Below are 16,354 nucleotides of genomic sequence, written 5' to 3'. Positions count from 1 at the left end.
TTAAATAAATAAATAAATAAATACAATTCTGCTAATGTTTCATGAATAGGCACCATTGATTTAAAATTACAAACACAACTAGAGGTCAATCTGTTGTGAGTTTTTCATTGGTCAATGCAAATATTTTGAATATTTAGTGTGCAAAAAATTAAAATTAAATATTGTAATGATTACAATTCATTAAATTCATTGCAATTAAATAAGTAATTTTACACAATATTTTCTCAATTTAAAATAAAGACAAAAAATTATCATCAAATAACACTTACTAATAGACATTAAAACAAACACAATGGGACAACTAAGTCTTCGACAATCTCAAAATGCTCAAATGAACCTCGCCGATATCAGTCTATCACTTCATCATATATTCATAGGTTTCATGTGACGTCAAACAGTGTGCTGTGCTCTGATAACAGCTAACAGCAAATCACATTGGATTATTTACCAAGAGACGTGGATGTATGGGATTCTTTTGATTTCTCGTAAGTCGTAAGCATAGATGCGTTTTTATATTTTAGAATTTTAGTTAGCAAGTTCATAATGAAACTTGCAAAAGGTTAAATTCGCGTGCGAGACTGCTGATTTGCCAGAAAACTTTCGTTATGCTCCACCTAAAGCTAATAAATCAACGAGATGTTTTTGATCTTTGATCTAAGTACAGTTATGTGAGTCTAGAATGTTTACGCTGCACTAAACTTCGATCCGCAAACAAACAGATGAAGAAGAGGAGGATGATGACGACGGTCCAGCGCATACAAGGAGAAAGGTTTGTAGTTTTAGTTTCCACATTCTTATTTTTATGAATGTAACAATGTAATTACTTCAAGGATGTTAGAGCGAAGAGGATTTGTTTGCACTATTAGTATTATAATTCTATAGAAGAACGTTCTTTTCAAATAATCTCAGTTAACTGAATATATAAGCTAGTTGCAGTGATTTTTACTATGACAATGTACTGCAATCAAATTTATATGCATCAATATGTCTGAGATCATTTGCAGTAGCTGTGTCCTGCTTTTACAGTTGCTATGTAAGCAGACTTATATGTACAGGTGCTCACCACTACCAAAACACATGTAACTGACTACAACAAAACACAGAATCACAGTTTTGTTGCTACTTTAGTTGCTTTTTCACTTAGCATGTAGAGTCATACAGGAATAACTGAATATTTCTCTTAAAGGTGCTGTATGTAGGTTTTTGACTCTATTAAAGCATAAAAATACCATAATATGTTTGCAGATATTTAAGAAACATGCTAAGTTAACATACTTGTTTATCTGAAAAACAATGCTACAGTCAGTTATTCTCCTTTGAAAATGTGCGTTCCGGGCCGGAATGTCAGTCTCTGTTTTGGTTTGTGAAACCCGCCCACTGGCAGTTTATCCAATTGTATTTTCGGCACTTCGGCCAGCTGGCGGAAAACACAGCGCATTTCATTTCATTCATCGTCAAGTGCACTCATTGCTGTTGGTGTTGTCAATCTGGCAACCTGCGTGTGCGTCCAGGAGGAGGGGCCGGGTGAAAAAACCCTCTCCAATATTTTGAATTTGGACTGCAATACCTAGCACCACTGCCAAAACACATGTAACTGACTACAACAAAACACAGAATCACAGTTTTGTTGCTACTTTAGTTGCTTCTTCACTTAGCATACAGGAATAACTGAATATTTCTCTTAAATGTGCCACAAATGTCTTTTAACAATGTTTTGTAGTAACCGAGAGAAGTGTCATCACAGAAGTTCCTCAGACAGCTGTGAACACTGAGCAGTGCTTGGGGTCAGACAGTAGACTTCATCTTTATTATACTTCTCTGACTGGACTAGCAAGGAGCAGTTAGAGTCCATGAGAAAGTAAGTTCAAGTACATGTCTGCACTGAGCATGATTATACTATGTAATATAATGTTTTCTGCAATAATTGGGGGGAATCTTAACTGAGGAGACAAACTGACCAACAGGAAGCTATGGATCTATTGAATGTGTATTTTTCAAGCATTTTATTGTGGCATTAACTGTTATTTTTCTGCACAGTGATGACTAGTGAAAAGTGTTTCCTACTAATTTACTTAAAAGTATAGTTAACCCAGAATTCTGTCATCATTTACATTATTATATCAATTCCCCCTCATTTTTTTTTCAAACCCCTGACTTTTGTTTTTCTGCAGAACTCAAAAGATGATACTTTGACGAATGCTGGTAATCAAAACCTTTAATTAGGATGATGCACACTTTAAATTTCAATCATACTGGACACAGCCACTTAATGTGCAATCAAATTATAACTGAAACCAAATAATAAACAAATACAGCATCCAGATAATAAAAAGAAACTAAGTAATAAGCAAACTAGTGCTGTCAAATTATTAATTGTGATTAATCGCATCCAAAATTAAAGTTTGTGTTTATTTATTATGTATAACACACATGCATGTATATATTTAAGACAAATATGTTCATATATTAAATATATTTATTTATAATATAAATTATATGAATATAAATATATACATGCAAATACTTTCTATTACTGTATGTGTGCACATTTATATATACACGTAATAAATATACACAGTACACAAAAATATATTATGTAAACAAAAACGTTTATTTTGGATGTGATTAATCGCGATTAAACATTTGACAGCACTAAAACAAACATTAAAACAAACATACACAGACTGATAAATCAATAGATAAGATGTTATATACACATATATATGTAGTTAGCAATAGTGTAGCAACTTGCATTTCATATATGCTTGCAGTTATTCGGTTAGCCTGAACTCAATTCTAAACATTAAATTTGACCATTTCTAGCTTTGGATATATATATATATATATATTATGACATAACCCTAAAAAAACATTTACATATCAAAACACAGCCTCAACAGCGTACCTGCACTCCTTCAGTCGAGACCGTATTCATAATATAACAGGACCTGAAGTGCATTATAGTTTTATAAAATAAATAATATAAAAAGAAAAAAAATAACTTAAAATTAAATAAATTAATACATAGATAAATAAATAAATAAATAAATAAATAAAGAACAAGCAAATAAAGAAATCAAATAATAAACAAAGAAACAAAATAATAACCAAATACAGAAACCAAATATTAAATAAACTATAAAAAAAATAAACAACCTAAAGATTTAATAATCTACACACAAATAAGTTCAGTTAGCATTAGCAGGGCCCTATGGTTTCCGCAATGTGGAACAGAATCGCAGAATCCTATCATAAAAACGGAATTTACTGAATAACGTGGAATGTCCTGGAATTTAATTAATTAGATAAGATTTAATCTATAAAAATTAAAATAGAAAAAAACGGAATTTGGAAAAAAAATTTATGGAATTTGGGAAAAAATAAAATGGATTTCATAGGGCCCCATGTTAGTGTAGCAACTTGCATATACTATTAAAGCCAGTAGGTTAACTGGAATCAACTGAAAATATTATAAACGTTCAATTTGACCATTTCTAGCTTTGGTTATATATCATGACTAGTATTGTCAAAAGACCCGGTACTTCGGTACCAACTTGCGACACAAACGCAAAAGAACCACTAGATTTAAATCAGCACAGCCAGCGAAGGGTCGAACGCAACCGTTTTGAACGAGCGCACCTTTTTTTAACAACCAAAAAGTTATGTTGTCTGTTGTGGAAGAACAGATGTTCCTCTCGTTGATAGCAGAGGAGCGGATCCAGCGAGAGCTTGATGGGGCGACGCGGAATGAAAAAGTTTTTTTTAGGAGTCGTGGTAGTAGAGCGGTGCAACTATAACGACATGTGAATAATCCCGCCCACTGAAAACGTTTTTCAGGAGTCGCGGCAGTAGAGGCGGCGCAACTATAACGACATGTGAATAATCCCGCCCACTGTAAAGCGGTACTGAACTGCAGTGGAAACGCAAACCGTGCCGTGCCGAACCGAGTCGTACCACGCAGTGGAAAAGCACCAATAGAGTGCAAGTCTGTGGGAAACACCGCTTCTGTTATATGTATTTTAATTTGAATGTCGGATTGAAATGAACATCGCTGTTATTAGAGTAGTTAATCGTTAGCATAAGCACGGCTAACGCTAATATAATGAGCATTAGAATGAAGTTTCTTTATTAACTATTTAATGCTCCTATAACTTTTATTAGAGTTAAAAAATAGGAGAACATGATGATATTTACTATTTTTACACACCAGAGGCTTTTAAATAAATTGTGAATCTAAAATATGCGTGTTAGAGAATGTACAAAAGGTTAACATTGTTTGTGTCATATCAGTCAGAAAAGCAGTTGTAGCTTTCGTTTTTTTTTTTAGCTAACTTTGTTGTTATTCTTGGCTGAATAACTCTAGAAGGTTTTAAAAGCCCTTTAAAATTAAATATGTACACAGTTTGGATTAAATGAAAGTATAGAAATATTTTTAATTAGCATGTTTTTGTGTTTTGCTTTGGTACAGAAATTGGTACCGAGAACCGTGGATTTTCACTGGTATTGGCACCGAATACTGAAATTTTGGTAACGTGACAACACTAATCATGACATACATATAAATATATATATTTTTTATTTTTTCCCCCAACACATAGGCACACAACATGTTGCAGCATAACTAAATCATGACATATATCATTTAATTTATATTAAATTTAATTCATACATATCACAACACGTATAGGAGATCCTAAACAGACAAATTTCTAATTAAGCACTGAACAGAGTAATCATTAAGAATTTCCTTCAGCCAATAGAATGGTTTTGGGGTTCAAAGGGCACAGGATTCTGGGTGAACTGAATCTTACACGACATCAGTTCCACGATCAGATACACAAACGTAAATGCAGTGTTCATTCAGATCTCAGTGGAATCAGTAGACAGACAGAAATACGGCTTAATTTATCACACTCTGACAGCGCCAAAATCCTCCACACGGAAGACTGCAAAAGCGCTTAATGTTCACCGAAACAGATACACGAGCAGGCAAAGAAAAGGATTCTCATTTTTTTTCCTGAACAGGGGAAGGAAGTAAAATAAACTAGTTAAAAAACCTTTTGAAAACAGCATCTGAGAACGCTGACTAGATTAAGTGTCAACTGACATTGAAAATAAATCTCATCTTTTGCAAACACAGTCAATTTGGCTGAAGATGCTGTAATCCCCCTGTCAGGTGACTCAAGGTTATGGCTTCTCTTACTGAATGACAGCAATGCAACAGTGAAAAGGTGTAATAAAACACTGCCAGGATATTCAGTGACAGCAGAACGCACTGTACACTCTCAGAAAAAAAAGGGTACAAGATCTGTCTGGAACGGTACCTTTTCAAAAGGTACTAATATGTAATATTTAGGCACTAATATTAACATACTAATATGTAGCTTAAATGTAATAATATGACCCCTTTAAGGGTAAATAAAGCACAAAAGTGTAACTTTTAAAAAAGTGACAACCCTTGGCACAAATGCTACATTTGAAACTTTGTAGTGGTAGTTTACCCAAAATGTTTATTGTACAGGCCCAACAAATTAATAAATAAAATCAAATAAATAAAATAATAATAATTACAAGTAAAAAAAAATAAAAACTTAATTTGTGAAGAAGAAATGCATAAAAGTCTGGAACAAGTGGGTGAATATATGACATTTGTGTATTTGTGTAAACTATATAAACACTATATATATATTCTATATATATATATATATATATACACACAACACATACACACACTTTATATTATATTCTTAAGAACTTTATATTCTTAATGTATCATGATCTTCCTTAAAGAATAAAATAAAATAAAATAAAACTAACAAAAAAAACAACAACCATGATACTAATAAGAAATGTTAAGCAGAAAATTAGCATATCAGATTAGCATACTAAAATAATGGCTACTAAAAAATTCAGTTTTGCCATCACAGGAATAAACAGCATTTTAAAATATATTCAAATACAAAACAGTTATTTAAAATTGTAATAACATCTCACAATATTACTGTTTTATTGTATTTTTGATCAAATAAATGCAGCTTTGGTGAGCACAAGAGGCAGTAATGACATGTTTGTGTCACTGAAAAGTTTACATTAATAGGGATTCACTGTCAGTGGCAATAACCCAACTATTTTTGAAGCTACACAAACAAACAGCAGTTAGCTTTAACCCCAGTAAATGTAAATAGCGCATCCACTAATATTGATTATACATGAGGCTCATCTTATAAACTCTCATAATCGATTGGCTGTTGGGTCACATGAGTCATTTCAGCCCTAATCCTTCGTGAACACCCATCACACTCACAATCCTGCCAGATTAGCTACAGATAGAGGGTGATGCTGTCACTAGGTCAGATGTTTTTACATTTCAACACTACAGATAACACAGATGCATGCTGTCAACGCGCTGTAAGGGCTGGAATGTGAACTGCATTGCTGGATTGATGGTTTAAAACTCACTGCCTCCCTCTATAAACTAGAGCAGAAAGGGGCGTAATTTGTGCCAATCAGCTAATTTTGCCCTTAACCTTCTTACTCTATTTTAAAGACAAAAAGTATCACAGAGACAATGTTACTGTCTGCTGGCAATTGTGGAAAACTTATTTTCAATGTTTCATTGTTGCAGCAATCAACTCCAGGTACAGCACTGTCAGACATATTGAACTAGGGCTGGGCGATGTAGCTAAAAAATGTATCAACGATATAATGTTTCATATCATTCAGTATCGATAATTATTGACTTTTTTTTTTTTAAACCTTTTTTTAAAACAAAAAGCAATAGAAAAAAAAAAGATAACGCAGCAGCGGCGCGTCTCGTGGGCTAGACTAACAAAACATTAAAATGCAACAACGTCACTTACATCATTAACGCATCTCGCGCGCCACTGATGACGCTCCCTGACGCACTCTCTCCAGGTACAGCACTGTCAGACATATTGAACTAGGGCTGGGCGATGTAGCTAAAAAATGTATCAACGATATAATGTTTCATATCATTCAGTATCGATAATTATTGACTTTTTTTTTTTTAAACCTTTTTTTAAAACAAAAAGCAATAGAAAAAAAAAAGTTTAAATTTAACCACTGTATTTATAATTAACAATTTATTGAGACAAACAACAAATATTTATTGTTTTAACAATCAAACACAATAAAAATTAAACAATTATCTAATTTCTAATGTTTTATATGCAGATTAAATAGGTCTTTATTGTATAGGTCTAATTGTCTCCCGAGGCCAATTGAGCTACTATATTTCTCTAATATTTTGAATGAATAACGCAGCAGCGGCGCGTCTCGTGGTCTAGACTAACAAAACATTCAAATGCAACAACTTCACTTACATCATCACCGCATCTCGCGCGCCACTGATGATGCTCCCTGATGCACACCTAACACTCAAATGCAAATGTTTATTTTAAATTCGACTAATTTTCATTCTTTATTCACAATCTCCTCATCACAGGCAGGCACAGTACTCATTTCAGCATGTGTTCGTGTTCGTGTTTGTGTGTGCTGTCTGCGTCACTCATAGTACGTGCCTATATTGTACGCTATATCGAACAATTTTTCTAGCGATATCGAAGAAGGTGTACCGTCGATAAATATCAATACCGTTTTATCGCCCAGGCCTAGCAGACTGTACACTCATAGGCTTGTTCACATAAGAATCAAACTGGCGTCGCACTTGGTCACACTTGAAAAACTGAGAAACAAGCCATCCTGTTTGTAGAGTTGGAAGCAATGAATATAGATTTAAAAGACGGCAAATTATTTACCTTTACTCCATGGCCCACATCATCCAGAACGGTGTAGTCGATTGGCTTCCTGATGTACCTCACCGGCCGCTCAATGTTGGTCGGAGCGATGATCTTATGAGTCCTTGATGTGTTTTTATTCGTTGTCAGGATGCCAATCTCTCGTCGGGCGACCTTCTCCTTATGGATGTCTACCGTCTAATGAAGATGCAAGAAAAGACAAAAACAAGATTGAAAGGTTGGGCTGAGTAAGATTTGTTTTTTTTTGTTTTTTTTAAAAGAACACTTTTATTTAAAAAGAACACACTAAATGTATTAGTGCCATTAAAGTCAGTCACATTTAATATTCCACAAAAGATTTCTACTTCATATAAATGCTTCCTAAAAGAATCCTGAAAAAAATATCACGGTTTACACAAAAAGATTAAGCGACACAACTGTTTTTAATAAGACCGTAAACATTCTGTTACTGTGAAATTAGTGTGGTGATGTTGAGAGCGGCGTGCAGTTTTAATGCCGGACACTGAAGGGGTTTTTCGACAACTCTGTGTGTTTTAAAGGAGCTTGTGAAGTAGTTAAACACTTGACCCTTAAAGAGACAGCATTAAAAGAGAAAAATACCCCTAATGGTGCATAAAACAGCAGGAAGCCATTATTTCTCAGACAAATAGGGAACAAAAATCATATGCTGCATCTCAATTTGCCTACTTTTACTACACATTAAAGGTACACCACAGTAATAGGAAGTCCTACAGTGTGATAAAATCATTTAGGCTCAATACAAACTGCTGTGAAAGTTTCAGCCTCTGCAACCATTTCTTGCCACATTTCTACTGAAAAACGTTGTAATATCAGCCCAAAAATGCAGTGAAAAGGAATAAACCTCCACAAATTCGTGACGTGTTTTCTAAAAGTTTAAACTGTTTTAACTTTGCATTGCTTTCTATACATCTCTTGTGAGACGCGAGTGCAGCAGTCATATTTGTCCGTCTACAAAATGCGCTGAATATGCGTTGAATATGAATATGTATGAATGGCTCGGTTTCGGTTTTAACCTAATCAAGATCTTCTCCGCATCTGAGAAACAAGCCATCCTGTTTGTAGAGTTGGAAGCAATGAATATAGATTTAAAAGACGGCAAATTATTTACCTTTACTCCATGGCCCACATCATCCAGAACGGTGTAGTCGATTGGCTTCCTGATGTACCTCACCGGCCGCTCAATGTTGGTCGGAGCGATGATCTTATGAGTCCTTGATGTGTTTTTATTCGTTGTCACGATGCCGATCTCTCGTCGGGCGACCTTCTCTTTATGAATGTCCACCGTCTAATGAAGATGCAAGAAAAGACAAAAACAAGATGAAAGCGTAGCCAGGTTTCCATCATAAGTTGCAAATTTAACTCGTGCACAAATTTGGATTATCGCATAAAACATTTACGAAAAAGCACCATTTCCATCCAACGAGTCAGAGAGAACAAAATCGTCACTTCCTGATAAAATGGCACTAAATATCACTAAGAAAAGTAGGAGAAGATTTATTATATTTTCAAATATAATAAATTCCTTGCGCCTCAGAGCGAGCAGACGAAACACAATAAATGTGGTCATTGTTTTTGTAGGTGAATGCCAGCTGTTTGGGAACCGCAGACTTTGCTCGGGCATTTCAGAATGACAATAACATTTCAACAAAATCGGTCCGCTGGTTAGTCAGGTTATGCTGTCCCATAGCGCAAAGTCACGTGACTTTTTTTGAACGCTCGTGCAGAATTTCTATTATTCGCATTAACCCTTTTTCGCGCAAGTCAAACACCACCTCAAGCAAGCAAATTTTTTGCAAATTAAGGGATTTCTTTTTCGAAATTTGGCATTTCCATCACTCGTTTCTGATGCAATACTTTTAAAATGCACATAAAAAGAGGGTGATGGACAACAAGGTCAAGAATTCAGTCTGATTTGTAGTGCCATCAAACGATTAATCACATACAAAATAAACGTTTTTGTTTGCATAATATGTTTGTGTTCTGTCGAAAATATTTACATGTATATATTTATATTCATATCATATATTTAATATATTTAAAATATAAACAACTTATTTTTCTGAAATATATACATGCATGTGAGTGTATTTATATATACATAATAAATATACACAGTACACACACACATATTATGCAAACAAAAACATTTAGTTTGGATGCGATTAATCGCAATTAATCGTTTGACAGCACTACTGATTTGTTCACATGCTAGTCAGAATCTTAACACTTTTTTTTAGCATAAAAGTCTGGGCTAAGTAAGATTTGTTTTTAAAGAAATTAACACTTATTAAAACACACACTAAATTTATTAGTGACAGTAAAGACAGTTACGTTTAATATTTAACAAAAGATTTCTACTTTATATAAATATTTACTATTCAAAGAATCCTGAAAAAATTACCACTGTTTCCACAAAAATGTTAAGCGGCACAACTTTCTTAACCAGACCATGTTAATGTGAAATTAAAGTGGTGATGTGTTAGTGTGCAGTTTTAATGCTGGACACTGAAGGTTTTTTTTCGGCCGTGTGATTCACTGCAGTGTCTGTACCCTGCTGGGAGAGACAACTCCGGGTGTTTTAAAGGAGCTTGTGAAGAAGTGAAACACATCTGACTTAAAGAGACACCATTAAAAGAGAAAAAAAACCTAATGGTGTATAAAACAGCAGGCTGCCACTATTTCTCAGACAAATAGGGCACAGAAATCATATGCTGCGTCTCAATTTGCCTACTTGTACTACATGTTAAAGGGACAGTATTAGGATGTAATATAGCATGATGAAATCATTACTTTTGGCTCAATACAAACTGCTGTGAAAGTTTCATATGCAGCCATTTCTTGCCACATTTATACAACTGAAAACATTGTAATATTAGCCCAAAAAGTATAAATAGATGCATACTAAGCAAAAAAAAAAAAAAAAACACCAGAAAAATGTATAATCCAGGATTTATATTCTCAATGTGCAAACGTATATTTAAATACTAAAGGTCTTCAAACTTTTTCTTTTTTTAAGTAAAGGACCCCTTTCATAACCCCAATACCAACAAATAACAAGAATGTTTCTGATGTATGACTAAAAGTCTGGGAAGAATTTGTGGCTTTCATAAATGTATATTTATTGTCAAATTTTGTTACATAGTTTTACATGGTTGTTGATTTGGTTCTAATCACTTGATGTGGTTTTCATAATTTTGTTAGGACCTTATGTAATTTAATATTTTCCCCAAAATTATGTCTATTTTAATTACTTAATTAAAATTTAAATAACCATATATTTAAATACTAAAGGTCTTCAAACTTTTTCTTTTTTTAAGTAAAGGACCCCTTTCATAACCCCAATACCAACAAATAACAAGAATGTTTCTGATGTATGACTAAAAGTCTGGGAAGAATTTGTGGCTTTCATAAATGTATATTTATTGTCAAATTTTGTTACATAGTTTTACATGGTTGTTGATTTGGTTCTAATCACTTGATGTGGTTTTCATAATTTTTTTAGGACCTTATGTAATTTAATATTTTCCCCAAAATTATGTCTATTTTAATTACTTCATTAAAATTTAAATAACCAAAAATGATGGTAATCAAACAAATTCACAAAACTATAACAATTTATTGAAATATCTTAAAATGTAACAAAAAAAAGGTCAATTCCTTTTAAAGAAAATACTGCATTTATTTTTTCCCTCAAATATAGTTATTCATACAGATGTTTAAATTACATTGATGATGAAAAAAACTCTATTGTGTAATATTCCCAATAAATTAAAAAAAAAGGTTTAACAAATTAATAAATTAGTAGTAGTAGCATTAGTAGTACGTTAAGAAGTACATACTAATATTTGTTTGTCAATATCTTCAAAACTGAACTTAAATTGAACTTTTTTTGGTTTGTAGTGAAGACCTGAGTTTCTGAGTACATTTGACAATAATCACAGACACTAGTCCATATTGTGTGACTTAGGGGTTTGAGTGAATTTAACTTTAACTTGATTAATTTCATGACATTCCATGTTACACAGTAAATGTCATTCTTAGGACTATCGATTTTGCCCTAAATAATCTACTTTATAAAACACATCTGTCATCTTTAACATAAAACACACAGTGGAAGCTGATCACATATAGTTATCAGAAGAGCATGAGAAAATTCCCTCATAATAGAATTATGCCATTACATTATAAGTTTGATGAATGGTTTAAAATAAATACGCAGATGAGCTTTCAGTTCATTCTGCCTATCTACAGTACAATCTATCCAAAGAACAAAATCACTGGCACAAAAGGCTGACACAATGAACTACTACTGAGGTTTCAGCTTCCCATAAAGGCTCAGTTTTACCGATTCCTCAATTAGGCTTCATGGGCAACAAGTCTACCAGTAACACACCATACAGCACCAATTAAAATGTTTACTGCCATCCGCCTGATCTGAAGCCTCTCTTTCCGTGCAGTGCTGTCAGAGGGAACAGTACTCTCTCTGGCACACGAGAGACTCGGAGCAGATGCGGCAGGCCTCCTGTTGGAGATGAAAGACCAGCAGAGGATCCCATTCATTTCTCAAAGATGTGGAGTCAGAGCAGCTCCAGCTCCTACTCAACATCAGGAAGGAGGAGGCTTGTGCACTGCGCTCTTCTTTTAAAGCAGATTCATTTAAAAGAAGTTTTCTCACATACTTAGTCCTCTCAAAAGACACTGGCACACTGATGCACTACTGACGTAATATTTGATACAGAAGCCCTTGATTTTCACACACAGCTGTGTAACTCCAATAAATTGCCCTGAAAACTAAAATATAGTCAAAAGTACTTGCACTTGCATAATAAATAAAATAAATATTAAAATGTTTAAATAAAATGTAAAAAAAGCTGCCCTTTTCGTTACTAAATTAAAGGGATAGTTCACCCAAAAATTAATTAATTACTCACCTTCATGTCGTTTTAAACCCGTAAGACCTCCGTTCATCTTCGGAACACAAATGAAGATATTTTTGATTAATTCTGAGAGCTCTCTGACCCTCCCATAGACAGCAATGTAATTACCACGATCAAGGTCCAGAAACGTAGCAAGGAGATTGGCAAAATAATCCATGTGACATCAGGAGTTCAACCATAATTACACGCGTCACGCTGATACGTTGTTTTCGTTCAAATCAAAGCACAAACAACGTAGAAAACGTATCCGGCGTGACGCAGCTGACACAGAATAGCATACGCTGTTTGCGCTCAGTGGATATTCTCCAAAATGGCACCAGGGTGACGCGGAGGAGACGAATTGTTGAATAAAGTAGTTATTTTTGTTTTCTTTGTGTACAAAAAGTATTCTCGTAGCTTCGTAAAATTACGGTTGAACTCCTGATGTCACATGGATTATTTTACCGATCTTCTTGCTACGTCTCTGGACCTTGATCGTGGTAATTACATTGCTGTCTATGGGAGGGTCAGAGAGCTCTCATAATTCATAAAAAATATCTTAATTTGTGTTCCGAAGATGAACGGAGGTCTTACGGGTTTAGAACGACATGAAGGTGAGTAATTAATGACCGAATTTTCATTTTTGGGTGAACTAACCCTTTAAGCAGTAATCAGGGCTCTAGACTGTGACCAAAATGGTCGCATTTGCAACAATTTTAGAGCTAAAATTGTGCGAGTGCATGGTCTGTGCTGCTCCAAAGCGTCTGCTCCATACAGCGTGCGTTGCTGAGCCGCGGAACATTGTAGCAGGAGTCAGATTTCACTGATCACGTGAAGAGAGGCGCTTTCAGTGCTAGCGCTTCAGGTGTAGAGCCTAGTGTTGCCGCATTAGCACGAGCGCGAAGGTGCGCACAGCACACGGCAAAAATTACGTGAATATTAAGGAAACAATTGTGGACGGAAGATTTAGTTCTCAAGCTAAAGTAAAGTAAAAGACCGCTTCTTAAACCAGAGAGGGTGAACATGTTTGTATTCTTGTGGGAAAACATGCAAGTCCTGTCACCGACAGCCAGTTTAGTTTTACTTTTCTTTTTGTTTTCATTTTGAAAAGCTTGTTATCTTTGCTGTTTAACTCACGGTATGCTATGAAGGCTTTCTTTAATTTTTTTTGTTCATTTATTTGATTCCAGACAATTATCTTCTCTTGTAAACCGTGACGACAAGATTGAGAATTCGAAAGCGAAAGCATCCGAAGCCCGGCTTATAATATAGCAAAAGAGGAACTCCCGTTCTCAAAATTCAAATCACAAATGATACTACCGATGAAAAAGAACGGGTTGAATGTTAACCACTTTCGTTACCATATAACTATAAACTATGATAAAAGTTCATCAGCATGCATTAATTAATCACGTTGTAGCAAATGGGAAGAATGAGTAAGGGAAGAATGAGTCTAGAGCCCCGATCATTTAACTTTATTATTCAAATGTGTTAGTATTTTACATTAAACTTTTAGTTTAAATGAGTTATAGTATATATCAGTATGTGCTGTATTGAAATAAATGCTCAAATAAAAACCATGAAATTCACTGGTATTTGTATGTATTTTGTATTTTTTTCCCATGTATTTCCACAAAACTAGATGATTAGAATGCTATATACTGAAAAATATTTGATAAAGATGTAAAATACACTATACAAAAATATCCTGTTCAATTTATGGTTAAAAAAAAAAAAGATTCAAGAAATGAACTAAAAAAAATGTTGGGACAATGTGACGAGTATTACGGGATGGCATATTTGTGCCTGTATATTTTACAACTTATAACTGTGGCTTAAAATGTCATTTAGGTTACATAATGTTTATATATCTATGTACCTGAATTACTAAATTCTGATTTTTACCTTAAAATAAACTGATAAATGCAATAATGATACTGGTGACAAAATAGAAAACCTAAGATGAATCATAAAAGCTGTCCATAAACCATGGCCAAAATACTAAAATATATAGATGCTGCACAGGGTAATACACATAAAGATAAAACACTACAAAGGAAACGCATAAATGATGCAATAAACACTAAATAGCAGAAAATGTAACGATAAACACCCCACACGATTTAAATAAAATAATGAATATGATATAATCTGTGGTGTATTATTTAGGGACTTCTGGGAACGTCCTTTTACAGTTTTCACCACAAATGACATAGTAATTCATCAAAAATTGTATAGCATTTTACTGTAAAATTACATATAAAAATTACATATATGGTGAGGTAAACTTTCGGTTAAGCAATCTACAAGTTTTTACAGTCTTTTCCTGTAAAAATTATACACCTTTATTGCACTAATAGCAAACCCTATTAGGCGAAGACTAAATCAGGGTTAGCCTGCAGTATTCATACATCCACTTGAGAATTTTGTGTACATGGACTGGAGTACACTGTAACAAAAAGATAAGCGTTTTATTTATTTTTTTTTCCCAGTTGTAAATGTGGATGGACAAAAAATAGATGTAGACTTTAGAGAAGTGCTGTAAGTGAAAAGCAGCAGCTCTTTTGGGGAGTGAGCTGAGCTCTACAATCAGCAGCGCAGCTGGCGTTGTGGAAGTGGGAGGGCAGCACAAACTGACTTCATTTAATTCCTGTGAGCTGAAAAATAGACGTGCTGAAATGAGTCGCTACATATTGCACAATGTGTGCGGGTCCAACTTTATCAAATGCCCTCAAAAAAATCCAACGACGTGTGCCATTGTTTTGGATCCAAGAGCTTTCTCCTGATTGACAAGGGTTAGGGTTGAGCAAAATGCCTCGTCTGGTTTCAAACTGGGAGTATTTCAACATCATATGTTGAAGGCCAACACTGCCGCCAAAACAGATCACATGTACACTCCATCACATTCTCAGCCATCCCTTGAGCCCTGAATGGCTTTCACACATTGCTAATCAGCATGTGGATCTAACTAATTACAAATCACAGTAGGTCATCTGAGTTTGGCAAGACTGTATCTGCTATATAGTATTTTGAAGCCAGACTTTTGAGATTTGGCATGAAGTCTGGTCCACATTGCAGCTTATTCAGGCCAATAACCACTGACACTGATTAATATGTGAAACGACCAACCAAAGTACTCTTTTTTTACTTGATATTTAGAATGGGTAAATCTGGAACCAAATATAACTGCGAGAGCAAAATGTGTGAACAATGACATCTAGTTTACTTTGTCCTCAAAACTCTTGAAAATCTTTCAAAGATTCATTTCCACACATACACACACACATTGGCAAATCCAGCTGTTATTTCTTCCATGGAAGTGTTTGTTGGCCCTCAAACCCAAGCAGATACATTTCTGTGTAAATCTTTCATACAAACAATTCTGGACTAAATTTTTGTGTTCAATTCGGTGCACCAGACTCCAGCACACTACATACAGCCAAGCCAATCAGAATTGAGCATTCTAAGAAAGTGCTTTATGTTTTCTTGTGCAGTAAGCATCAGACAGTCTGTATATGTCTACACGTCACGATGTCAACACAAGCGTCAAGAGCAAACTTCACAAGAAGTTGCTTAGTGTCATGAATATGGCAAGCATACCATTCTACAAGGACTGCTCGAGATATATATATATATATA

General features: G+C 34.4%; 1 protein-coding gene across 6 annotated transcripts in view; it reads right to left on the bottom strand.

The window, feature by feature from the left end:
* Nucleotides 1-16,354, bottom strand: part of LOC107687527 (abl interactor 1-like) — a 77,720-nt gene that overhangs the window by 28,398 nt on the left and 32,968 nt on the right. For 3 of the 6 annotated variants that reach the window (XM_016484895.1, XM_016484896.1, XM_016484897.1), the window contains exon 3: nucleotides 8,908-9,084. In XM_016484895.1, the coding sequence (XP_016340381.1) occupies nucleotides 8,908-9,084 (177 nt within the window). Of the gene's footprint in view, nucleotides 1-7,778; nucleotides 7,956-8,907; nucleotides 9,085-16,354 lie in introns of all 6 variants that reach the window. The other 3 variants (XM_016484899.1, XM_016484900.1, XM_016484901.1) reach the window with 1 other exon arrangement.

Source organism: Sinocyclocheilus anshuiensis, unplaced genomic scaffold (genome assembly GCF_001515605.1).
Source record: "Sinocyclocheilus anshuiensis isolate Anshui unplaced genomic scaffold, SAMN03320099.WGS_v1.1 scaffold870, whole genome shotgun sequence".
NCBI lineage: Eukaryota > Metazoa > Chordata > Actinopteri > Cypriniformes > Cyprinidae > Sinocyclocheilus > Sinocyclocheilus anshuiensis.
This window is presented reverse-complemented; position numbering and strand designations above follow the sequence as displayed.